The following is a 27709-nucleotide window of genomic DNA, read 5'->3' on the forward strand; positions in this document are numbered from 1 at the left end:
TCGTTCTCTCTCATCATTAGGCCTTTTGTATAATGTTATAATTTGTGATTGTCAATAAATGAATCATTAATAATTATGTGTATGACTTTATCATATCAAATTTTGATGACAGGCAATGCAGCGTCTAGCCTAAAAAATGGACAATGAGTCAATGCATAAAATATACTAATCCGGTATTGACAGAGTAGGTACTGCAGTAGCTACTATTATTATATTGTAGTCATGTTTGAGGAGTAAATATTTTCTTGCTTCAACTCAAACCGTTATTTTTCATAAATTCCCTTGAGTTGACTGCTTTTAAATTGAACGATCTTTCATTATATCACCATTAGCCAGTAGCATATAGACCTAAGGCATTGATTGTCATAAATTTAGTATGAAGATTCAGGTGAAAAACCTATAATAATTGTCATTAGAACATGCTATTTCAAAAGCAAAATATTCGTTGCATGCTTGGAAGTATACAGGTTAACATCAGATAGACTAGATCTCAGGGGAATTGCGTGGAACAAAAAAGTAGTCGTCTCCGCCAACTGATTCTTATTCATCATTCACAGTTCGATTGATCAACTTGTATGAAGATATTAGTACTCTCTCTGGAAACATGGATAATAACTTCAATTCAAATAAAAATATTAAGGTAATTGACTCTTTTCTGTATAGGGCTACTTGTAATATAAATAGAAATAAAAATCTAAAAATAAAAAATAGAAATGTTGAAACATGTTGTGATAAAATAATTCAAAAAAGGGGAGGCCTACTGGGATTTTTATTTTCATTTCTATTTATATAAAGATAATTTCATGACTGGTTATTATTATTAATTTGAAGATTTCCGTGTATATTATTATTTATATTGAACAAGGAAGTTTCACCTACATATCAATTTGTAAAATACTTTCTATTGAACCTTATAGATCATTTTCGTTAAAATGATAATTTTCCCACATAAAAACATCTTGTCAAATCCCTGCATAGAAATGCCGATTTTCTCAATTTCAGCTATAAGCTGATGAATTGTTAATTATTGGATTCCAAAATGAATAAAAAAATTCACCCAGTAAAACAACGAATAATGATTTTCATCAACTCTGTATAATTTAAAGTTGCTGGTTTCAAAGATTACAATACAGATTACAAAGATTACAGTTCTTGAGCGAGTTCTCCAACCCAGGGAGGTCACTAGTTATGTGATTTTTGGAATTTGAAGATTGAAAGATAATATAGTTGATTTTGTTATCACAACTACACGTCCACTGCTAAGTACCATGCATAGAAGAAGAGGGATTAATCTCTTGAATGGGGTTGATACTCTAGTCAAGGCTGCTAAGTTACCTTTAGTTCATTCTTGATTCATGGAAATTTATACATGCAAAATTATAAGCTATTGAATTATAAAATTTGAATATTCTGTAGGCTACTAGGTGTATTCAACAATTACAGGAGAGAAAAACAAAATCTAGAAAACCCCTATTGGAAAGGTGGAAATTGGAAGGATTGGAAAGAAAATTTAATGGCAGGATTTGTCAAGTACTGTAGAATGACGTCACTCCATTGCCTGCGATACTTGGCTGATCCATACCTATCGCTCTATGAAAGGTGAGAATTAAAAAAGGCTCTATATATATTTTTTTAATTCGCTAGATATAGTTCTGGATTCAAATGTTGAGGCTCAACTCATAGTAGGAGTGAGAGATTATATGTTTTCCATTTTTAGTCTCTTACTTTACTCCATACTTTTCTGCTAATGACATGAAAATTGATTTTTTAAAATTCTAAAGTGTTTTCAAAATTCAAGTTTTATTATTTTTGCATGTTTTTCAAGAATCAAGTTAAGCGCCAAGATAAATTAAATCTTCACTTGAAAGCTTGCTTTTAAAGTGTTTATCAAAATTTAAAAAGTTATTTTAAAGAATATTATCATTTTCACCCTATCATTTTAATAAATAATTCTGGAACAACTGCATATTGAAGAAAAATGTGTTGTAGCCTATTTGTATTTATGTAACTGGCTATAATGATTTGATTTGATTACTATGGTACATACTGTGAAACCCTGCTACTACCATGTTTAGTTATCTACTTTTCATGGCCATGTTTTACAATATTTTTGTAATCTGCATTATATTAATATATTTACAGTTTATTACTCGACTATGCATTGCATAGTTTGATATTATATGCATTTTATAGTTTGATACATTAACATCTATGTGAAAAATATATATTGGCCCATAGCCCAATATTATCTATATAAATAAAAATCGAACATCAAATTTTGGCGTTCAATAACTTTTTTATGTCTGCACCGAATTTGATGATTATTTTTAGTTGTTTTAGTTATGTTCAGGACCAGATTTATGGCCTATCAAATTCATAATCTGACTTCAGGACTCTTTCCTACGGTCATTCAAAGTTTGCATGTAATCCTTATGGGAGAAGAATTTATTAGCTGACAACACACAGAAATAAAAATCAGGTGTTATAATCATTGCGTCATCCAACAGCCGTCGGTAGATCTGTTGTTACTTTCCATGCCCTATTACCATAAGGAAAGTATTGCTTTCCGGAAAAAATTAAGGTACCCCAATTATTTCTAAATGTCTATACGTTTCAAGGTCCCCTGAGTCCAAAAAAGTGGTTTTTGGGTATTGGTCTGTATGTGTGTGTGTGTGTGTGTGTGTGTGTGTGTGTGTGTGTGTGTGTGTGTGTGTGTGGTGTGTGTGTGTGTGTGTATGAGTGTATGTGCGTCTGTGTAGGCTACACGATATGATATCTCATCTCCCAATTAACGGAATGACTTGAAATTTGGAACTTAAGGTCCTTACACTATAAGGATCCGACACGAACAATTTCGATCAAATGCAATTCAAGATGGCGGCTAAAATGGCGAAAATGTTGTCAAAAACAGGGTTTTTCGCGATTTTCTCGAAAACGGCTCCAACGATTCTGATCAAATTCATACCTAGAAAATTCATTGATAAGCTCTATCGACTGCCACGAGTCCCATATCTGTAAAAATTTCAGGAGCACCGCCCCATCTATGCAAAGTTTGATTTTAGATTCCTAATTATAAGGCTTTAGATACAATTTAAACAAAAAATTCCAAGTGGAAAAGATTGAGCATGAAAATCTCTTCAATTAATGTCCAGTAACATTTTCTCCTAAAATTGAAAATAAGCTAGAAATTCGAGAAAATGTTATTATTTCAATTACAAACTGTTGGCAACAGTTGATTCTATTAAATCATCCACTATGAAGAGATAGCAAACTTCGTGTGTCTCCAGCCTTATTGTCCTGTCACCAGCTGGCTTGGTTCTTTGAATAGTAGACTTGAGATGCGCGGGAACACTAGCGTCAGGTGATAAATTCTCATAACGGCAAGGAAAGTTGTGTGAGTGCGCCACACCAGATTTTTCAATTTTCTTCCTACTAATTCTCAAAATTTCAATTCTGTAATTATTATGCCGCGATATGAACGACGTCCAAACTTTGGTCACAGAGCTCGAAATAAATTTAATAAATTTAGAATATGCACGGGAGAATCAGCTGCAAGATATCATTCAATTCCCAGCAAGCTGCATTCAACTTTAACTAAAAATCTGGTGCGGCACACAACAACTTTCCTTGCACTTATGGAAATTGATCACCTGACGCTAGAGTTCCCGCGCATCTCAAGTCTACTATTCAAAGATCTAAACCAGATGGTGACAGGACAATAACGCTGTAGACACACGAGGTCTGCTATCTTTGCATAGTGAATGAATTGAATAGAATCAACAGTTGCCAACAGTTTGTAATTGAATTATCACATTTTCTCGAATTTTGAGCTTATTTTCAATTTCAGGTGAAAATGCTACTGAACATTAATAGTAGAGATTTTCATGCTCAATCTTTTCAACTTGGACTTTTTTGTTTAAATTGTATCTGAAGCCTGATAATTGGGAATCTTAAATCAAACCTTGCATAGATGGGGCAGAGCTCCTGAAATTTTTACAGATATGGGACTCGTGACAGTTGATAGACCTTTTCAATTACTATTTTAGGTATAAATCTGATCAAAATCGTTGGAGCCGTTTTTGATAAAATCTCGAAAAACGCTGTTTTTGACAACATTTTCGCCATTTTAGCCGCCATCTTGAATTGCATTTGATCGAAATTGTTCGTGTCGGATCCTCATAGTGTAAGGACCTTAAGGCTCGGCGGGAAAGCCGGGCAAATTCAGAACCCATTAGCCGTTCCTATAAAAAATAGGTTTGGCTAGAAGAAGTACAAAATCTCTGAAGAAGGCATGTGTGTTTGTGTGAGTGTGAGGAGTGAGAATGCTAGAGAGAGAGGATGTGTCAGTCTTTCGCTAACAGGGGAAAGAACTCTCCCCTAATAAAAAATCTATTCACAGTTACAGGCTTCCGTAACTAATATTGATTGTTGTAGGTTTAGGAACTGGCCTAAAAATGTTTATAGCCCTGCTGAAAAGTTTTGAGAACTAGACACTTACTGTGAGAAGATTCACTTTCTACTGTCAGCACTCCTTATGAATAACATCTATGCTTCCCATTCAGTCAATGCTGACCGACTCAGGTACTCTATAGTGTAGTTCACCTTCAACAGTCAGCATTCCTTATGAATTACATCAATGTTTCACCTTTAACTAATGCTGACAGTGTCTCACTTTAAAGCTGCTTGGTTGTGCGTCAGCGTACCTTTGAATAACATCAAAGCTCGTCACGTTCAACTAATGCTGACATTTTAGAGTGAATCTCACTCTAGAACAGATTGGGTGAGTGTCAGCATACCTCGTGAATGGTATCGATGTTGTTCCCGTTCAATTAATGCTGACAGTTTAAGATGAATGCCAGCATAGAATAGCTCGGATGTGTGTCAGCATACCTCTGAATAGCATCAATGCTGTTCCCTTCTAACTAATGCTGACAGTTTAAAGTGAATCTCTTAGATATAAGGTGAACATTATCGTTGAATAAAATGTAGAAACTTATAGAAATGTATAATAATTTTTATTTCTGCATGACCACTTGATCGTTTTTCTATAGAATACAGGTTATTAGTTGAATCATACAAACAAAATATATTTCACTTCGAATTAATTATAAATTGATTTTGAATATCACGAATAAAAAAAATTAGCCTACTGTTGATGTCAGTCATATAATGAATCTGCAATTTAAGGAGCAAATTGCTATTGAGCAAATTGAGTTCATAGCATAATATAAAAAATTATAATATGATAATATCTATGGGTGGAGCATATTAAACATAGCGCGGAATTCATCCAACTATTGTAAAATATTTGTTAATCAGTTTCACTAATATTTCATAATGATGGTAAGTTGATTAATTAATATTAAAGTATTCAAGTTAATTTTTTAAAAGGAATAGGTCACCTACTTCACGTTCACTTTTTTATGGAGAGATAAATCTCAAGAAACTGCTGACCTTCGAAAAATACCAAACAATTCTTATACAAACACAATACGGTATAGTAAGTTTACATAAATACCAGTAAAGGTTCGTACCCACTAGAACGTATCATACCATGACCGTGCCCGTACCGACACATGCAAAAAAATATTCTTTGCATCATTTGATATGTAATACACCTATTAGACCGTTCCGTCACCGGCCAAGCACGGAGCGTGCCATGCACGTCCAGGTCAACATTTGTCGGCCAGTATATTTTGTCTGTGACGAAACGCTCCTTGCATGGTACGTGACGCCTGCAAACCCCGTTGTAACCGCGCATGTGCCCCGTTGGTAACCTATTCTCTTGCTAACTGACGCGTTCCCAACAACTTCTGACCGGGCATCATACGTGTATCATACGCGTATCATACGCGTACCATACGCTTAATGTACTGGCATAGAACGCTGTTGATCCGTTGTAGTGGGCATAGTTGTTATTTTACTTGCCTGGCATGGTCTGACACGGTCCGTGTCTGGTACGTTCTAGTGGGTACGAACCTTAAATAGGTGTATTAAAAATACATACATCAAAAGATGAAAAAAATTAACTACTAAGTCTAAAAAGTACTGTACAAGATTTTTTAGATATCATTCAAATTCAATTATAATAGTTGGATAACGATAAAAAGATTCATATCATATTCAATATCAAATAAATTTTGAATTCGATTCTCTAATATAAATCATCCATGAACTGAATCTGAATACTATTCATCAGAATAATAATTAGTCTACATTTGATCATACACATCGAATAATCTGCAATCCAACAAGAGTATATTGAGTTCTTAGTTTTTGTATGATTGGATAATACTTAAACAATAATAGACTACTAATAATACAATAATTTTTATGAGTGTTCAATATGGTACATATAATACAGATCGCGAAAAATAATCTAGTGTAACATAGTAGTGAATTAGTATTCTATAATATCGATAGGATAAACAATTGATATTGAAATACTGAAGGAACAAACTCAGAAATCTTCAAAAAAAGAATAGGTCACCTACTCCACGTTCACATTTCATGAACAGATAAATCTAAAGAAACTTGCTGACCTTGGAATAATATGAAACAATTTCTATGTAAAAACACAATACGGTAGCCTATAGATTATAAAAACAATAATGAATAGGTCTATTGAAAATACATAAGTTCATAGTTTATGTATGGTTGGATAATACTAAAACAATAATAATACTAATACAGGACTAATAATAAAATATTTTTTATGAGTATTCGATATGGTAGCCTACATATAATACAGATCGCGAAAAATAAACTAGTGTAACATAGTAGTGAATTAGAATTCACTAGAATGTGGATAGGATTTCATTTCATTTCATATTTCTTTATTCACAATTGTCAGATAAGCAATTGATATTGAAATACTGAAAGAACTAACTCGAAAATCTTCAAAAAATGAATAGGTCACCTACTTCAAGTTCACATTTCATGAACAGATAAATCTCGAGAAACTTGCTGACCTTTGAATAATATAAAACAATTTCTATATAAAAACACAATACGGTATCCTATAGCTCATAAAAACAATAATGAATAGGTATATTAAAAATACATACAATGATAACAAATTAGCAAATATTCCTACAATTTCCTTCTTTTCTCGGTTATTGCTTGCAAGATATGTTGTGGTTCTCTTATTTCCATTTGTCTTCTATGTCTGGGATCTATCAACTCAGGGAGCAAACATGCATTATAAAACTTACAAAGCTTTGGAAACATAAATTTCTCCCAAAATTGATCATCCCTCAATATTTTTTCCACCTTCAAACCATGGGGCGTCCATATAGTAAAAAGGCAATATTTCCTTCTTGTTATATGAAGGTGCCCTAGAACTTGGATGTGGTAATTATGAGATTTTTTAATAACTAGTTTATCATCCACATTACTCCACATTCTCCCTACAACTCCAATCTTTTTACATATCAAGTCATCTGGTGTCAAGTATTCTGCAGTTGCCGGACACTTTATTTCTACTATCCTTTCGCCATCATCGACCAGGCCATCAGGAGAAGCGGCCAGGAATGGTTGATCACGATCGATGAATAAACCAAATTTCGAAATTGTTTTGCCACTTTTCCTCTGCAACTCCGCCAGGGCTATTTTCTCATTTTTTTCCGTACTGGCAAGTATAAACATTGTTCAATGAGGTTGAATATAATATTTTCTTCACTAGAGCTTCACACTTGGTTTCAGGTTTACGATTACATACAGCACCGAAAAATGATGCAGTTAATCGTAGCCTGCGTTCTTCAAACCAGCGTTGATTCTCAAACTGATAAGTAGTTTCTTCCTGAATCTTTTCTATTTCAGTTTCACTCTTTTTTAATTTTTCTGTAAACTCCACACATTTCTTCACAAATACGTCTTCTGGTAAGTCAGGTTCCTGGGCATTTGGCCCATAATCTTTGTATGGAAGACTCAAAGCCAATCTCCTTCTAACCTTGCGAGTTCTTGTAGAGCGGTTGGCAGCCAATTCAACCTTTCGTTTGGTTCTCTCTTCATAAAGTCTACTGAAGCCAATTGGACTGATTTCAGTCAGCTTTATAGAGAGAGTAAAACGGCATTCCCGAGTTGTGACTCAAGGAGTAGACACTGTACGATACAAACAGGGAGTATTATTGCTGATATAATTAGGAGAAGCAAAAGAAGAGGAACATGAGGAGTAGGAATCATTCACCGTATAGCATACGGAAGAAGGAGGATGGGGTGGAAAAGAAGGGGGGGAGGAGGAGGAGGAGGAGGAGGAGGAAGAGGAGGAGACGGAATAGAATGAAGATAAGGAGATGGATGAGGAGGAGGAGTAGGAGGATGAGAAGGGGAAAACGCAGGAGTAGAACAGGAAGAGGAAAAAGGAGCTGAAGATTGTTGTAAGGAAGGAGAATTAGCAGATTTATCCTGAAACGACCTTTCAACACCAATACTTTTCATGATTCTCCATTCACGCAACCTTTCTCCACCCCGATTTTCCAATTTTCGACTTTTTATTCGGTTCTTATTCGCCAGACTTTTCAGTTACTTTTGATAACTTTGAACACTATAACACATAGACCTACACACAAACACACGCGCACAGACACGATAGTTCCAAACTAACTGAGGAACACTTTTCAAACAGAAGTTGATCGACTTTGGCTTGTACTGAAGACGAGTGCTTTCGAGGGTCAACTGAAAATAATACTGATTATATTTTGTCCACTCTCAGGTCAAGATGCCTTTACTTGTGAATTCTTTCTGCGAATAAGTTTCAAAAGGAAATGGAAGTGTACGGGCTATTGTTTACAGGGATACAAAGCCAATGAAACGGCACCCCTCCAGACAACTGATGGCGGTCACGCACTGCTTGTGCGTGCGTGTAAGGGTCTGTCAATGTACTCTGTTTAACAACTCCATTTTTCAGTGGCTTGCAGACGAAAATCTCCTTCGCTAGATTCCATTTAAAAACCGTACGGATGTGTAGATTTTTATAAAAAAATTAATCTCATTAGAACTCATCAAAACGAATTCAAGTTGTGAGATGAATTTCCAAAATATTCATAAAGAACGCCAGGAAAAATCATAAAAGTTTCTCACTTAATAGATGAATATAAACGTTCTCTCAAAAAATATTAATTTTCTACTTCGCAACTTAAATAGAGAATTATCATACCTTCAAAATGAGATATTGACTGGAACGTTCGGATGAAAATCAACCGAGTTATATGGAATCCCAATTAACATTACGCTTATGGAGATAGTAATTGGACATGGGTACACAGACGCACATACACTCATACACACACACACACACACACACATAGAGACCAATACCCAAAAACCACTTTTTTGGACTCAGGGGACCTTGAAACGTATAGAAATTTAGAAATTGGGGTACCTTAATTTTTTTCGGAAAGCAATACTTTCCTTAACTATGGTAATAGGGCGAGGAAAGTAAAAATACAAACTGCTGCACAACTAACTAAGCACAAAGGAAGTCCATATATTGAGATATAAATTGATAGAGTATAATACTGATTGTTGAATAATTTTCATAAAAATATAGTGCATCAGATTAAGCTTTGTTTAAGCTTTAAGTATGTTTTGTAAGTAATAAATAGTAGATAGGTGCCGTATTTGTTAAGACGTTTTTCATCCTGTTTGTGAATCGGTCGTTCACCTCTGGCATCTTGAATTGTCATTGTTCCAGAATGTTTTGGTTACTGGCTCTAGGACTTGTTATAACTGGAATAGCCATCACAATTACTGCACAAATGAAGTTCTATCTTAAAAGTCCAATGCTGATGTCACTTAATGGGGAAATAACGCCAACTTGGGACATACCTTTTCCGGCCATCTCAGTCTGTAGCCAGAAACAGATAAGACCTTCTATACCGTAATCAACTTAACCCAACTTATCAACAAGAAAAATCCAACCATGGAAGAGTAAGTTTCTATACATAAATGCAACAACCACTTATCATTGGTGTTTTGAAAAAGACTATTCATATATTATTAGCTGTATTTATTTATTTTCTTATTTCAATTCAGTTTCTCACTTTAAAATATATAGCCTTATGATAGTTGATTTGTAAGTAGGCCTATATTTTCTTTCGATTCAGTTTGATAATTATAAAATACAACCTCGATAGTTGATTTCTAAGAGGATACTGGAAAATTGAAATATATTAAACTATATTATTATAATGAATCGCTATATACTTTGCTGAAGAATACAATATTGAATGTGGGTGCCCGTTTCTGCACAGATTATCTCAAATCTCTCCTTTATGACAAGTTAAAACCGGCATATGATTTAAGTAGAGATGAGTTATTGGATTTAGAATCTCACTTTAAACTCGCCCTCAAGGTTAGTAAGAAACTACCTTATTACCTTTCATTCGTCATAATAAGTTAATCAATAAAATAAGTAGGGCTATTAGCGTCTACATAATAAGCTGCTTAGCTGTAGCCTTCAGATCCGTTGTTACTGATGTTATTTCGCACTTAATTAAAGAAAAACATGATGCTCAATTGTTATTACAATTCCCTAACGATTTCACTGACAAACAACTGGCTCAATAAATTAGTGAATTAAAATTTAGGAAATGAATATATTCCTCACTTAGTCAAAAATAAAAAGATACTGTAATTGGTATTAAAATAAAAAAATATTGACAAATTAGTTTGACTGCAATTCAACTTGAAACTTAATAATATGTTACATAATCCAATCACCAGCATGTAATACACCAATAATGTTTTTATGTGATTTTTAATAATAAATTCTGAAAAACCTTGGGTGGAAATTCATGATTTGCATATCTGCATAATATGATGTCAATTTGAAACCATTTTTCAAATACTAATAATTAAACAATATATTTTTTGGTGTATTCTTGGAATAAGAGCAACAACAAATTTTTGACGACTAACAACTGAGCAGTCCCCCATTAGACACTATTATATTATTTTATTAATATATATATATATATATATATATATATATATATATATATATATATATAATATTATACAGAGCTGGTGAAACTTATGGAAACAAATTTAATATTTATTTTACAAGGATAGTTTGACAGTAGGTTTCATTTCCACCAACTCTGTATACAGAGTGGGGTGGGGGCGACTGCCAAGTTTGGCTGAGTTATAAATAATTAATTGTACAACTTGAATGTAGCCTACTAAAAAAAAGTTTAACTATTCTCAATTAAGTTTAAAATAATGGTTTTATGGGCTTGTCAAGCCTATTATCAATCACTTCATGATTTCATATTTCATGATTCAATATGCATTGTATTCATTTTAGATAAGTGCAACTATATGTAAGCGGATGATAAAATCGTTTAGTTGGCACAATGTCAGAATGGAGGATCCTTGCGATTACATTCAAATGTATCCAACTAAAATAGGGCTTTGTTTTGTGTTCAATATGCTTCCGATTAGTCAATAGTTCTCACAAGAGTTCATTGATGAGTAAGTAAAGAATGAGCAATTAAAAAGTGTAGTGATAATGATATGTTTGTGTAATATCATGATTGTTATGTGGTAGCCTAAACAAAAGACACAGATATTCAAGTTGAATATTGGTAGAATACAAGCATTAAAAATGTTGAATCAAAAAATTAAGATATTAGAAACTATTTGTGATTGTGTATTATTCTATACTAGCAGGTGACCCGTGCTCCGCAAAGGTATGTTTCAAGCACTTGACAAACTGAAAACTTGACGTACGGTAATTAAATATTGAAGAACCAACTTAAAAATAGAATTATAACCATCCTCGGTAAATTGGAAATCTATATGCAAAATTTCAATATATTATGAGCAGTAGGCTATTGCTGAGTTAAGAATAGGCTAAATGCTCAAAATATGAACCTGCTCAATGCTCAAAATGATAAAAATATATTATCATGAATGCACTTGGATTTCAAACATTTAGGCTACCTTAGGTTTGTAATCTATCTACAGTTTACTAATATATATATATATAATATATATATATATATATATATATATATATAATATATATATATATATATATATATATATATATATATATATATAATACAATCTAGGAGCACGTGGTCACTCATTCTATCTCTCACTCACACCTCTCCACCCTTTTACTCAAGGCCTCTTAGTTTGTTTTGTAACTGAACGCATGGAAGTTTCCAGATACTTCTAAATTGTAGCGACAACAATAACCCATTTACTATTAATACCTATTCATTATTCAAAATACAACCGTTACAGAAGTCCCTAGAATCTTCTGGAATGTTCTACATTGTATAGATAGATATTATTCCTCTGCTACGGGGGCAAAGTCATCCTCAACAACTCCATCCTCGAAAAAATCATCCTCCAAAAAAACATCATCATCAGGTGGCACACCATCAAACAACATTTTGTAGCAGGGAGATTTCATGTCATAAAAATGACTGTACGGGTCATTGACATATAAAGCAAGTCCAACAGAAAATTGTACTTCAAAGATTGCACACCATTCTGTTTACATCCTGTCAATTTCCCAATTGACGCCCTACATTTAGGACATCTTTTACTATTTTCAACAATCCATTTCTGGTTCAATGATGATTAAACCATACAGAGCAGTTTGTTTTTTTCCATATTTCTTTACAAATTTGCAATTTGGTCTTTCTATTAGCTTCCCGTCTGCAGTAATGATTGTTCCCAGATATTCGTACTGTTCCACCTAATCCAGTGCCCTTCTTTTGCATGTTATTACACAGCTATCTCTCTCCCTGACCGCTACCCTCATAATCTTACTTTTGCTGGTATTCACCTCCATCAATCTTCTTGAATGAACCTTTTCCAAACATCAACTGCCTTCTGGAGTCTCCTTACACTGTCCTCCATCAGAACAATACCGTCTGCAAATACCAAGGCCTGCACATATACTGGTCGAAGATTTTTATGACCCACTTTCATTTCCGGTGTGTACCTTTTACAGTACTTTAATATACTGTTCATAAAGAAGAGTAGCGGACTGAGGATGACCACTTGTTTCATGCCCTTTTTCATCTCAAATTCTTGGGATACATCCACATCTATCCTTTCCATTCATATACCTTCCCATCTTTCATATACTCATTTCATATAACTGAAGCTTCATTCTCATGATGTCCCAATCCTCGACTCCGTGGTAGCCATTGTTGCACTGGACGCAGAATGCATAATTACAGACAGCCACCTTTTCTTTTGTGTCTTTGGTGACTGGGTACTGGCATTTACGTCGCGGGCAGCGAACCATGTTTGCAACCATCTCCAGCATAATGTTTAGCAGCAGCTGGTTGAACTCACTATCTCACGAACCTGTGTATGAAGTATTTGACTATCGCAGTTAGTGCTAGGCCACATAATAATATATACTGATCATTCCACAATCCGTGTCTGCAGGTAGAACAACAAATAATGTACTCGAAAATTTCTTTTCTGACACAGATAGTTCTCTTTCAACATTATAGCTTTCTAAATGCTCTCTTATCAACTTTTGGTTGAAGTTTCCTGAGCTTCTTCCAATTTTAGTCATGAGGACTTGATTCATCTTGCTTTGAGGATGAGATTCATTATTGTTGACCTCCTACTCTTTAACCTTTTCTTTTGACTTGACTGCAATAGCTCAGATGACAGCCACATACATGAAATACTGTAGCAAGGCGGTCACTTGGAAGGATAATCTTTCGGCAATAAACATCTTTAAAATATATTTACAGGTTCTTTTCACTCTTGAATCATTATGTGACTACATATATCCAGTACAATTTTTAAATCATACATTGATTTATAATTGAAGATCAATTTTGAGGGGGATGCTATTTATGTATTTACATATTTATTTGTTTATAGTATTTATATATCCTTTTTTTATTCATTTATTGTACAAAACACTATTATCATAATACAATAATTATGACCATGAAGGAAAAACAACTAGGCTGAGGCCTCTGAGGCCTTTCTATTTCTCTCCAACAATTTTGATAAAAAATGTCTCAAAGTATTATAAGGTTATGATATCACATACTGCTTCGTCACTTGATTTTCGGTCCAGGAATAATGATTTGAAAATGTTGACAATATAATAGATAGATTGAATCACAGAATGTATCACAATAAATTGAAAACTTGAGAAATATTGCATTTAATAAATATATTGCATTTATCTGGAAGAATATTGTTTATAAACACTATTTAGGTCTCTCATACACTGATACATTCATACTCACTCTATAGTTAATTCTCAATAGCTACGGGTACTTGTTAATATGTACAAAAATCTATATTCCATTGCAAACATGTGGTTATACTACATATATATTATAAGATCTAGAAGCACGTGGTCACTCATTCTCTCTCTCACTCACACCCCTCCACCCTTTCACTCAAGGCCTCTTTGTTTGTTTTGTAACTGAACGCATGGAAGTTTCCAGAAACTTTTCAATTGTAGAGACAACATTTACCCATTCACTATTAATACCAATTAATTTCAAAATACAACCGTTACAGAAGTCCATAGAATCTTCTGGAAGGTTCTACATTGTATAGGTAGATATTATTCCTCTGCTACGGGGGCAAAGTCATCCTCAACAACTCCATCCTCGAAAAAATCATCCTCATCGAAAAAAACATAATCAGGTGGCACACCATCAAACAACATTTTGTAGCAGGGAGATTTCATGTCATAAAAATGACTGTACGGGTCATTGACATCTAAGGCAAGTCCAAAAGAAAATTGTACTGCAAAGATTGCACACCATTCTGTTTACATCCTGTCAATTTCCCAATTGACGCCCTACATTTAGGACATCTTTTACTATTTTTACCAATTCATTTCTGGTTCAATGATGATTGAACCAAACAGAGCAGTTTGTTTTTCATATTTCTTTACAATTTACAATTTGGTCTTTCTATTAGCTTCCCGTCTGTAGAAATGATTGTTCCCAGATATTCGTACTGTTCCACCTCATCCAGTGCCCTTCTTTTGCATGTTATTACACAGCTATCTCTCTCCCTGACCGCTACCCTTATAATCTTACTTTTGCTGGTATTCACCTCCATCGATCTTCTTGACAGAACCTTTTCCCAAACATCAACTGCCTACTGGAGTTTCCTTGCACTGTCCTCCATCAGAACAATACCATCTGCAAATACCAAGGCCTGCACATATACTGGTCGATGACTTTTATGACCCACTTTCATTTTCGGAGTGTAACTTTTACAGTACTTTAATATACTGTTCATGAAGATTACTATTCATAAAGAAGAGTAGCGGACTGAGGAAGACCACTTGTTTCATGCCCTTTTTCATCTCAAATTCTTGGGATACATACCTATCTATCCTTACCATTCCAATCGTTTTCCTATACAACAACTGTACTGCTCTTATCATCCTGTCACTGACTTCCAACTCTCTCATGGCGCTTTAATATACTCTTTAACTGAAGCTTCATTCTCATGATGTCCCAATCCTCGACTCTGTGGTAGCTCTTGTTGCACTGGTCGCAGAATGGATAACTACAGCTCGGACAGACGGCCACCTTATCTTTTCTTTTGGGTCTTTGGTGACCGGGTACTGGCATTTACGTCGCGGGCAACAAACCTTGTTTGCATCAACTCCAGCATAATGTTAAGTAGCAGCTGGTCGTACATATGAAACTCATCCTTACTCACTATCTCACGAACCTGTGAATGGAGTACTTGACTATTGCAATCAGTGCTAGGGCACATAATAATATATACTGATCCTTCAGTAATCCGTGTCTGCAGGTAGGACAAAATGCAATCTCTGCAATATACATGACGGCAAGGTTCAAGCCGAATACACTTTAGACCACATCAAACTCGCTCCCGCGGCGGTAGCGAAGTTAAAAAACTCGGTTTCCATGTTATTAAATCGAGCAGGCCACACCGAGCTCGCTCCCGCAGAGGGAGTACCTCGGTGGTAGTTTCACTTCGCCGTGCCAGGCGAACTTTTGAAACGTCTGCTGGTTACTACCGCCGAGGTAGCGAGCTCGGTCTGGCCTGCACAATTCAATAACATGGAAAGCGAGTTTTAAAAGTTCGCCTCGATAGCGTCTGCGCAGGATACCGAGACTCACACGTTACAATGAGTCATTCGCATTTCTACAGCGACGCAACGTTTTAATGAGTTCCTCATCTATATTGGTACTACTGTCCTCTAACCACGGTACGTTATTTTTAAGTGATTTTTGGTCGATCAAATTAAGTAGCGTCATGTCCACTGTTGATCACTTCTGCTACTACTAGCTACTAGTACCTACAGTACTACGAGACGATGTACAGCGCTGTGGTTGCCGGCCTTCCCCCACTACTAGAGAACCACACTCATCAAAACAAAAACAAAACCAAACTACCGCTAGCGGACTTTTTTTGGTGTGGCCTGAACTACCACCGCGGGAAGCTCGCTAACTCTAGCAGACGTTGTGCTTTGAACTCGCAACAAATAATGCACTCGAAAATTTCTTTTCTGAACACAGATAGTTCTCTTTCAACATTATAGCTTTCTAAATGCTCTCTTTTTAACTTTTGGTTGACGTTTCCAGAGCTTTTTCCAATTTTAGAGTCAACAAGACTTGATTCATCTTGCATTATTTGAGGATGAGATTTTTCATGATTGTTGACCTCCAAATCTTCAACCATTTCTTTTGACTTGACAGCATATTGGAACTTTTTACTATTTTAGACAATACTTCATCTCTTAGGAACTGACACCATTCATACAAAACTTCGCAGTTGTCGCTCCACATTTCATCCAAGTGATCACAGATTAACTGCAAATGCTCAGATGACAGCCACATACATGAAATTCTGTAGCAAGGCGGTGACTTTAAGGATCATTTTTCGGTAATAAATCATAAAAGGAAGCCAAAGGAAGATGAGAAACGGATAGCATTTTGTCAACTTCAGTACCTCCATACACATTATTGCTTTCCAGTTCTTTAAACAATAGAATAATGGGTTGAGGAGCTGTTTGGAAGGCATTGAATATTAAATGGTGCTTAGATTTAGATTCCAGGACGAGTACATTGAGTTCTTCAAGGTTGGAAATATTTTCCATAACTTCGATCTCATCTTTTTGCCGCGAGAAGTCCATTTCAATCTAGGCTATAAAATTTAAGAGTCTGGTCAGCTTGGCTTTATCATTCCTCATGAGAAAAACAATATCTTGCATTTCTATCTTTGAAGAATCTCGTCTCATTTCTCATTGCTATTTCTTCAACTTGTTCAAGAAAAATTGCCAATTGTTGAAGAAGCACAATTTCGATCATTTTTGAAATAGTGAGAAGAGGCTTACTGGAATCTCCAAGTCCAGATAGCATGCTTTGTATGACTTCTGCGAGTGAAGAATCTGACGACAGTTTGGATACCGACTTGGGTGGAAATTCATGATTTGCATATCTGCATAATATGATGTCAATTTGAAACCATTTTTCAAATACTAATAATTAAACAATATATTTTTTGGTGTATTCTTGGAATAAGAGCAACAACAAATTTTTGACGACTAACAACTGAGCAGTCCCCCATTAGACACTATTATATTATTTTATTAATATATATATATATATATATATATATATATATAATATATATATATATATATAATATTATACAGAGCTGGTGAAACTTATGGAAACAAATTTAATATTTATTTTACAAGGATAGTTTGACAGTAGGTTCATTTCCACCAACTCTGTATACAGAGTGGGGTGGGGGCGACTGCCAAGTTTGGCTGAGTTATAAATAATTAATTGTACAACTTGAATGTAGCCTACTAAAAAAAAGTTTAACTATTCTCAATTAAGTTTAAAATAATGGTTTTATGGGCTTGTCAAGCCTATTATCAATCACTTCATGATTTCATATTTCATGATTCAATATGCATTGTATTCATTTTAGATAAGTGCAACTATATGTAAGCGGATGATAAAATCGTTTAGTTGGCACAATGTCAGAATGGAGGATCCTTGCGATTACATTCAAATGTATCCAACTAAAATAGGGCTTTGTTTTGTGTTCAATATGCTTCCGATTAGTCAATAGTTCTCACAAGAGTTCATTGATGAGTAAGTAAAGAATGAGCAATTAAAAAGTGTAGTGATAATGATATGTTTGTGTAATATCATGATTGTTATGTGGTAGCCTAAACAAAAGACACAGATATTCAAGTTGAATATTGGTAGAATACAAGCATTAAAAATGTTGAATCAAAAAATTAAGATATTAGAAACTATTTGTGATTGTGTATTATTCTATACTAGCAGGTGACCCGTGCTCCGCAAAGGTATGTTTCAAGCACTTGACAAACTGAAAACTTGACGTACGGTAATTAAATATTGAAGAACCAACTTAAAAATAGAATTATAACCATCCTCGGTAAATTGGAAATCTATATGCAAAATTTCAATATATTATGAGCAGTAGGCTATTGCTGAGTTAAGAATAGGCTAAATGCTCAAAATATGAACCTGCTCAATGCTCAAAATGATAAAAATATATTATCATGAATGCACTTGGATTTCAAACATTTAGGCTACCTTAGGTTTGTAATCTATCTACAGTTTACTAATATATATATATATATTATATATATATATATATATATATATATATATATATATATATATATATATATATATATATATATATATATAATACAATCTAGGAGCACGTGGTCACTCATTCTATCTCTCACTCACACCTCTCCACCCTTTTACTCAAGGCCTCTTAGTTTGTTTTGTAACTGAACGCATGGAAGTTTCCAGATACTTCTAAATTGTAGCGACAACAATAACCCATTTACTATTAATACCTATTCATTATTCAAAATACAACCGTTACAGAAGTCCCTAGAATCTTCTGGAATGTTCTACATTGTATAGATAGATATTATTCCTCTGCTACGGGGGCAAAGTCATCCTCAACAACTCCATCCTCGAAAAAATCATCCTCCAAAAAAACATCATCATCAGGTGGCACACCATCAAACAACATTTTGTAGCAGGGAGATTTCATGTCATAAAAATGACTGTACGGGTCATTGACATATAAAGCAAGTCCAACAGAAAATTGTACTTCAAAGATTGCACACCATTCTGTTTACATCCTGTCAATTCCCAATTGACGCCCTACATTTAGGACATCTTTTACTATTTTCAACAATCCATTCTGGTTCAATGATGATTAAACCATACAGAGCAGTTTGTTTTTTTCCATATTTCTTTACAAATTTGCAATTTGGTCTTTCTATTAGCTTCCCGTCTGCAGTAATGATTGTTCCCAGATATTCGTACTGTTCCACCTAATCCAGTGCCCTTCTTTTGCATGTTATTACACAGCTATCTCTCTCCTGACCGCTACCCTCATAATCTTACTTTTGCTGGTATTCACCTCCATCAATCTTCTTGAATGAACCTTTTCCAAACATCAACTGCCTTCTGGAGTCTCCTTACACTGTCCTCCATCAGAACAATACCGTCTGCAAATACCAAGGCCTGCACATATACTGGTCGAAGATTTTTATGACCCACTTTCATTTCCGGTGTGTACCTTTTACAGTACTTTAATATACTGTTCATAAAGAAGAGTAGCGGACTGAGGATGACCACTTGTTTCATGCCCTTTTTCATCTCAAATTCTTGGGATACATCCACATCTATCCTTTCCATTCATATACCTTCCCATCTTTCATATACTCATTTCATATAACTGAAGCTTCATTCTCATGATGTCCCAATCCTCGACTCCGTGGTAGCCATTGTTGCACTGGACGCAGAATGCATAATTACAGACAGCCACCTTTTCTTTTGTGTCTTTGGTGACTGGGTACTGGCATTTACGTCGCGGGCAGCGAACCATGTTTGCAACCATCTCCAGCATAATGTTTAGCAGCAGCTGGTTGAACTCACTATCTCACGAACCTGTGTATGAAGTATTTGACTATCGCAGTTAGTGCTAGGCCACATAATAATATATACTGATCATTCCACAATCCGTGTCTGCAGGTAGAACAACAAATAATGTACTCGAAAATTTCTTTTCTGACACAGATAGTTCTCTTTCAACATTATAGCTTTCTAAATGCTCTCTTATCAACTTTTGGTTGAAGTTTCCTGAGCTTCTTCCAATTTTAGTCATGAGGACTTGATTCATCTTGCTTTGAGGATGAGATTCATTATTGTTGACCTCCTACTCTTTAACCTTTTCTTTTGACTTGACTGCAATAGCTCAGATGACAGCCACATACATGAAATACTGTAGCAAGGCGGTCACTTGGAAGGATAATCTTTCGGCAATAAACATCTTTAAAATATATTTACAGGTTCTTTTCACTCTTGAATCATTATGTGACTACATATATCCAGTACAATTTTTAAATCATACATTGATTTATAATTGAAGATCAATTTGAGGGGGATGCTATTTATGTATTTACATATTTATTGTTTATAGTATTTATATATCCTTTTTTTATTCATTTATTGTACAAAACACTATTATCATAATACAATAATTATGACCATGAAGGAAAAACAACTAGGCTGAGGCCTCTGAGGCCTTTCTATTTCTCTCCAACAATTTTGATAAAAAATGTCTCAAAGTATTATAAGGTTATGATATCACATACTGCTTCGTCACTTGATTTTCGGTCCAGGAATAATGATTTGAAAATGTTGACAATATAATAGATAGATTGAATCACAGAATGTATCACAATAAATTGAAAACTTGAGAAATATTGCATTTAATAAATATATTGCATTTATCTGGAAGAATATTGTTTATAAACACTATTTAGGTCTCTCATACACTGATACATTCATACTCACTCTATAGTTAATCTCAATAGCTACGGGTACTTGTTAATATGTACAAAAATCTATATTCCATTGCAAACATGTGGTTATACTACATATATATTATAAGATCTAGAAGCACGTGGTCACTCATTCTCTCTCTCACTCACACCCCTCCACCCTTTCACTCAAGGCCTCTTGTTTGTTTTGTAACTGAACGCATGGAAGTTTCCAGAAACTTTTCAATTGTAGAGACAACATTTACCCATTCACTATTAATACCAATTAATTTCAAAATACAACCGTTACAGAAGTCCATAGAATCTTCTGGAAGGTCTACATTGTATAGGTAGATATTATTCCTCTGCTACGGGGGCAAAGTCATCCTCAACAACTCCATCCTCGAAAAAATCATCCTCATCGAAAAAAACATAATCAGGTGGCACACCATCAAACAACATTTTGTAGCAGGGAGATTTCATGTCATAAAAATGACTGTACGGGTCATTGACATCTAAGGCAAGTCCAAAAGAAAATTGTACTGCAAAGATTGCACACCATTCTGTTTACATCCTGTCAATTTCCCAATTGACGCCCTACATTTAGGACATCTTTTACTATTTTTACCAATTCATTTCTGGTTCAATGATGATTGAACCAAACAGAGCAGTTTGTTTTTCATATTTCTTTACAATTTACAATTTGGTCTTTCTATTAGCTTCCCGTCTGTAGAAATGATTGTTCCCAGATATTCGTACTGTTCCACCTCATCCAGTGCCCTTCTTTTGCATGTTATTACACAGCTATCTCTCTCCCTGACCGCTACCCTTATAATCTTACTTTTGCTGGTATTCACCTCCATCGATCTTCTTGACAGAACCTTTTCCCAGATATCAACTGCCTACTGGAGTTTCCTTGCACTGTCCTCCATCAGAACAATACCATCTGCAAATACCAAGGCCTGCACATATACTGGTCGATGACTTTTATGACCCACTTTCATTTTCGGAGTGTAACTTTTACAGTACTTTAATATACTGTTCATGAAGATTACTATTCATAAAGAAGAGTAGCGGACTGAGGAAGACCACTTGTTTCATGCCCTTTTTCATCTCAAATTCTTGGGATACATACCTATCTATCCTTACCATTCCAATCGTTTTCCTATACAACAACTGTACTGCTCTTATCATCCTGTCACTGACTTCCAACTCTCTCATGGCGCTTTAATATACTCTTTAACTGAAGCTTCATTCTCATGATGTCCCAATCCTCGACTCTGTGGTAGCTCTTGTTGCACTGGTCGCAGAATGGATAACTACAGCTCGGACAGACGGCCACCTTATCTTTTCTTTTGGGTCTTTGGTGACCGGGTACTGGCATTTACGTCGCGGGCAACAAACCTTGTTTGCATCAACTCCAGCATAATGTTAAGTAGCAGCTGGTCGTACATATGAAACTCATCCTTACTCACTATCTCACGAACCTGTGAATGGAGTACTTGACTATTGCAATCAGTGCTAGGGCACATAATAATATATACTGATCCTTCAGTAATCCGTGTCTGCAGGTAGGACAAAATGCAATCTCTGCAATATACATGACGGCAAGGTTCAAGCCGAATACACTTTAGACCACATCAAACTCGCTCCCGCGGCGGTAGCGAAGTTAAAAAACTCGGTTTCCATGTTATTAAATCGAGCAGGCCACACCGAGCTCGCTCCCGCAGAGGGAGTACCTCGGTGGTAGTTTCACTTCGCCGTGCCAGGCGAACTTTTGAAACGTCTGCTGGTTACTACCGCCGAGGTAGCGAGCTCGGTCTGGCCTGCACAATTCAATAACATGGAAAGCGAGTTTTAAAAGTTCGCCTCGATAGCGTCTGCGCAGGATACCGAGACTCACACGTTACAATGAGTCATTCGCATTTCTACAGCGACGCAACATTTTAATGAGTTCCTCATCTATATTGGTACTACTGTCCTCTAACCACGGTACGTTATTTCTAAGTGATTTTTGGTCGCTCAAATTAATTAGCGTCATGTCCACTGTTGATCACTTCTGCTGCTACTAGCTACTAGTACCTACAGTACTACGAGACGATGTACAGCGCTGTGGTTGCCGGCCTTCCCCCACTACTAGAGAACCACACTCATCAAAACAAAAACAAAACCAAACTACCGCTAGCGGACTTTTTTTGGTGTGGCCTGAACTACCACCGCGGGAAGCTCGCTAACTCTAGCAGACGTTGTGCTTTGAACTCGCAACAAATAATGCACTCGAAAATTTCTTTTCTGAACACAGATAGTTCTCTTTCAACATTATAGCTTTCTAAATGCTCTCTTTTTAACTTTTGGTTGACGTTTCCAGAGCTTTTTCCAATTTTAGAGTCAACAAGACTTGATTCATCTTGCATTATTTGAGGATGAGATTTTTCATGATTGTTGACCTCCAAATCTTCAACCATTTCTTTTGACTTGACAGCATATTGGAACTTTTTACTATTTTAGACAATACTTCATCTCTTAGGAACTGACACCATTCATACAAAACTTCGCAGTTGTCGCTCCACATTTCATCCAAGTGATCACAGATTAACTGCAAATGCTCAGATGACAGCCACATACATGAAATTCTGTAGCAAGGCGGTGACTTTAAGGATCATTTTTCGGTAATAAATCATAAAAGGAAGCCAAAGGAAGATGAGAAACGGATAGCATTTTGTCAACTTCAGTACCTCCATACACATTATTGCTTTCCAGTTCTTTAAACAATAGAATAATGGGTTGAGGAGCTGTTTGGAAGGCATTGAATATTAAATGGTGCTTAGATTTAGATTCCAGGACGAGTACATTGAGTTCTTCAAGGTTGGAAATATTTTCCATAACTTCGATCTCATCTTTTTGCCGCGAGAAGTCCATTTCAATCTAGGCTATAAAATTTAAGAGTCTGGTCAGCTTGGCTTTATCATTCCTCATGAGAAAAACAATATCTTGCATTTCTATCTTTGAAGAATCTCGTCTCATTTCTCATTGCTATTTCTTCAACTTGTTCAAGAAAAATTGCCAATTGTTGAAGAAGCACAATTTCGATCATTTTTGAAATAGTGAGAAGAGGCTTACTGGAATCTCCAAGTCCAGATAGCATGCTTTGTATGACTTCTGCGAGTGAAGAATCTGACGACAGTTTGGATACCGACTTGACTGGAAAACACAATAATGATCTTGATGCCATTTTTCTTCGGAAGTAAACTAGAACTTGAAAAGTTATGTATGTTAACGGTCAGAATAAAAGAAAGCCTGATAAGTATTCAAATTTCATGATAAGTATTATCAAAGTCTAAAGCTGCGTTTACACCGGAGTTAATAACACAAGTTTTCAACATTTTTGTTATTGACTGATGTTAATTACAAGTCATTAACATAATGTTGAGCTGCGTTTACACCGGAGTTAATAACACGATTTATTAATAAAAATTATCAACTCGACTGAATCGACAAAAATTCTCTTGACTAAAGTTAATTGACCAAGTGAAGTGAGGTCTAAGATCTTTTGTTCATAACAAAAGTATCAGTCAAAAGAAAATTTTATTAACATAAGTTAAAAACTTTTGTTATCAACTCTGGTGATAAGATAATATTATAACGCATTATAATTTGTTTACATTGGATAAGATGAAGATCATTATGTTAATGATCACACCTGTTTCAATTTAAAGTATTTTGAAGACAATTTTTTTGCTTTTTATTCCGGCTGTTATATCATATTATTTATGAATACTCTCGTTAAATGAAATCATGTATGGAAGTCAATTATATTAATAACAAGATCTTGTTAATAACAAGGAATTTTCTGTTAAAAGCACGAATTATTAACTTTTGTTAAGAGAAATTTATGACGATTCAGTCAAGTTAATAACTTTTTGTTCTAACCTGAAGATAGGAGCCTGTTATTAACAAAAATTAATGCGATAAAATAGGCTTTTTTATTAACATAACACATTTCCTTTGATCTTTACCGACTCTCGATGGATAACATAAATCTTTTTAATAACAAGGAATTTTCTGTTGAAAACACGAGTTATTAACTTTTTCAAGAGAATTTTTTGTCGAGTCAGTCAAGTTGACAACTTTTTATTATTCAATGTTTGATTCCATTACGAACTGCTTGTTAAATAATCACTTTGAACAATTAATTACGATATAGCAGTCAGGTACTTTTTATTGATAACTCATGTTATCAACTCCGGTGTAAACGCAACTTAACATGATGTTATTGACTTTTGTAATTAACATCAGTTGATAACAAAAATTTTAAAAACTTGTTTTATTAACTCCGGTGTAAACGCAGCTTTACATCTACTATAGTAAACGCAAATTGGAGAGGCGGGTGATGGTGGCTCCATCTATGAGTGGAATTTGTAAATTTCAAGCAGTTCGTTTACATTTGAAATGTCATCATAACCTGAGTTCTCATTAAAAATATTTTTATTCAAGATTTTTGAAATTCAGCCATACATTTTATTCTAACTGAATAATTTGGAATGGAATCAACATTTCAAGCACCAATTCAAACCTTCACAGAACCGTTGTAATATTGTACAATTGACGAATATTTGTTTGTTTTTCTCTAAAACACAAATAAAACCTGATTTTAAAATTGTCATATGATTGACACTTCTCCAATATTTAGAAAAACATTTAGCTTGAAATTTACTAATAATTTCACTCAGAGATGGTACCACCATCACCCGCCTCTATAATTTGCGTTTACTATACTATTGTGAAATCTTACAAAATTTCATTTCAATAAGTCACAAATTAATTATTATTCTTAAAGTCGGTTGATTGTAGAAATTAATGTTTCAGCTCTGCATGGAAAATGTTTTCTTCTTCTAGTCATACTCCAACCATCATTATGAAACAATAAATATTTAAATATTGATGAATGATTAAGATAAGAGTAAATATCAGTATAAAGTGAAATCCGATAACTATTTTCTACTTTTAGACTGCCGTTCATAATCCAGCTGAGTTTCCAACCCCCTTACAAACATTTGCCTACATCGTAACTGACGCAACCATTGAATTCAAGATAACTCCACAGCTAATAAGCACTTCGGATAATCTTAGACTTTGGACGCCGGAGGAAAGAGGTTGTTACTATAGTCATGAGCGTAAACTGAAGTTCTACGTCACGTACACTATCCATAATTGTGACATTGAATGTGAGGCCGAAATGGTACATGAATAATGCAACTGTTCTTTCAATTTTTTATCGCGTAAGTTGAAATTGTCTTGAAAAGGTACCTAACCTAATGTAGTTTTATAATATTAGACTGTTGTAGAATTGTTCTATCAATAAGATGCTGAAAGTCAAAGTTTCCACCGTACTTCAAAATTAAAGTAAAATTAAATTCGTTTTGAAATATCAAATAAAAACTAGGTTATCATTGATCAATTTCAAATTAATTACAATTTTATGCCATTGTAGAGTTTAGATAAAATAGGGGGGGTTTGTTCATAAAGTTCAATGAAGCTGAATAAATTCTTCATACAATTTATTCCCGCAAGGGACTCCCCATCAACAAAAGCCATACGAATTTACTTTACAATTGATTGAGTTGAAATTTTTAAAACAAAGTTTTAGTTTCAGAACATTTCAGTTTTTTATTAACATTACTCTTAGCCCAAAAGTGTAAGAGTAATACTTTTACCCTAAGGGGCGATTGCTGAGATCGGGTCTGGCTAACCCCGGCGCAACGTTGGTCTAGCGCAACTTTGGTCTCGGCTAAAAAATCTGTTTGCTGAGATCGAGTTTAGCCGCCGGTCATCTCTTGGTCGAGAGCAACTTTGATCCGCAGGTTTAGCCAGACCGACGCTCAAGTTTAGCCAGACCGAGGCGCAACTGGAGGAATCCACGGGGAATTATTGTTGAAAAAAGTTGAAAAAACAAGAGAACATGTTGAAGTTAGATTAGAAATTACATTACAATTACAGGCAGTGAGTGAGTTTCAGTTTGTGATTCTTTTTTTTAAATGTTTTACTTGCACCTTTTAATAATTTACATCCGCTATTCAAATTAATGGTTTTAACAAAACTTGAGGATAATTGTAGTTTATCATACGTTGACTGGTTTATTGTTTTTGGACGAATCGTAGTTTGGTTGGGAGAATCAATAGGTTGATTCAAGTATGGAGGCTACAAAAAGAAAACATGAGGATGAAACTAAATCTGGTGATGCTGCAACTGCATCATTGTGGTTTTTTAATCCTATTGCTCTGAAAAATCAATCAATAGATTTAAACAAAAACAAGTTCCTGATTGGAAGAGCCAAAGAGGTTGATTTCCAAATTACCACCCAGAGGGTTTCCCGAGAACACTGTCTCATTCAGAATGTCGGCACTAAAAACGCACCAAAGTGGGAGTTATTGGATAAGAATAGCTCACTGGGAACATTTTTGAATGGTAGGAAAGTTCCAGCCCATCATGCAACGCCACTCAAAGATGGCGACGTCATCTTCCTATCCGATCCTGATGTTTATCCCATTCGATTTGTCATGAACAACAGTAAACCTACAAAGGTCTCCAATTATTATATTCCAATTATTATCATTATACTCCAATTATTTTGGGTACAAACTGTTTTAGGTCATAGAATAGCTCACATTAATTTATTCAATATTATAATAAAATACAGAAGATTTCACTCTAAAGCTTAACATTTTAAATACTCTTATTTCTATAATAGAGAAAATATAAAACTTTCACAAGTTTCTTCATTTTCTTTCAGGGAGATTTTCATCTGTTGAGCAAGACTCGAAAAATTTATCTTCGTGCAACTTGCCAGCCTGCACTGAGATAACTTTTGATTTA

At 34.9% G+C, this 27709-nt stretch overlaps 1 protein-coding gene across 2 annotated transcripts; it reads left to right on the top strand.

The window, feature by feature from the left end:
* Window positions 1-411: 411 nt before the first annotated feature.
* On the top strand, window positions 412-26063 carry LOC120351947 (pickpocket protein 28-like). Of its 2 annotated transcripts, XM_039430943.1 has the most exons (3): window positions 412-640; window positions 1444-1599; window positions 9695-10157. In XM_039430943.1, exons 1-3 carry the CDS (start codon window positions 576-578, stop codon window positions 9882-9884), a joined length of 411 nt encoding a protein of 136 aa, XP_039286877.1. In that variant the 5' UTR covers window positions 412-575; the 3' UTR covers window positions 9885-10157. The 2 variants fall into 2 exon arrangements, 1 of the variants encoding a protein (XP_039286877.1); XR_005571648.1 differs by lacking the exons at window positions 412-640; window positions 1444-1599 and adding an exon at window positions 25845-26063 and having other exon boundaries at window positions 9705-9930.
* Window positions 26064-27709: the final 1646 nt, after the last annotated feature.

This window comes from Nilaparvata lugens, chromosome 6 (assembly GCF_014356525.2).
Source record: "Nilaparvata lugens isolate BPH chromosome 6, ASM1435652v1, whole genome shotgun sequence".
Classification (NCBI taxonomy): domain Eukaryota; kingdom Metazoa; phylum Arthropoda; class Insecta; order Hemiptera; family Delphacidae; genus Nilaparvata; species Nilaparvata lugens.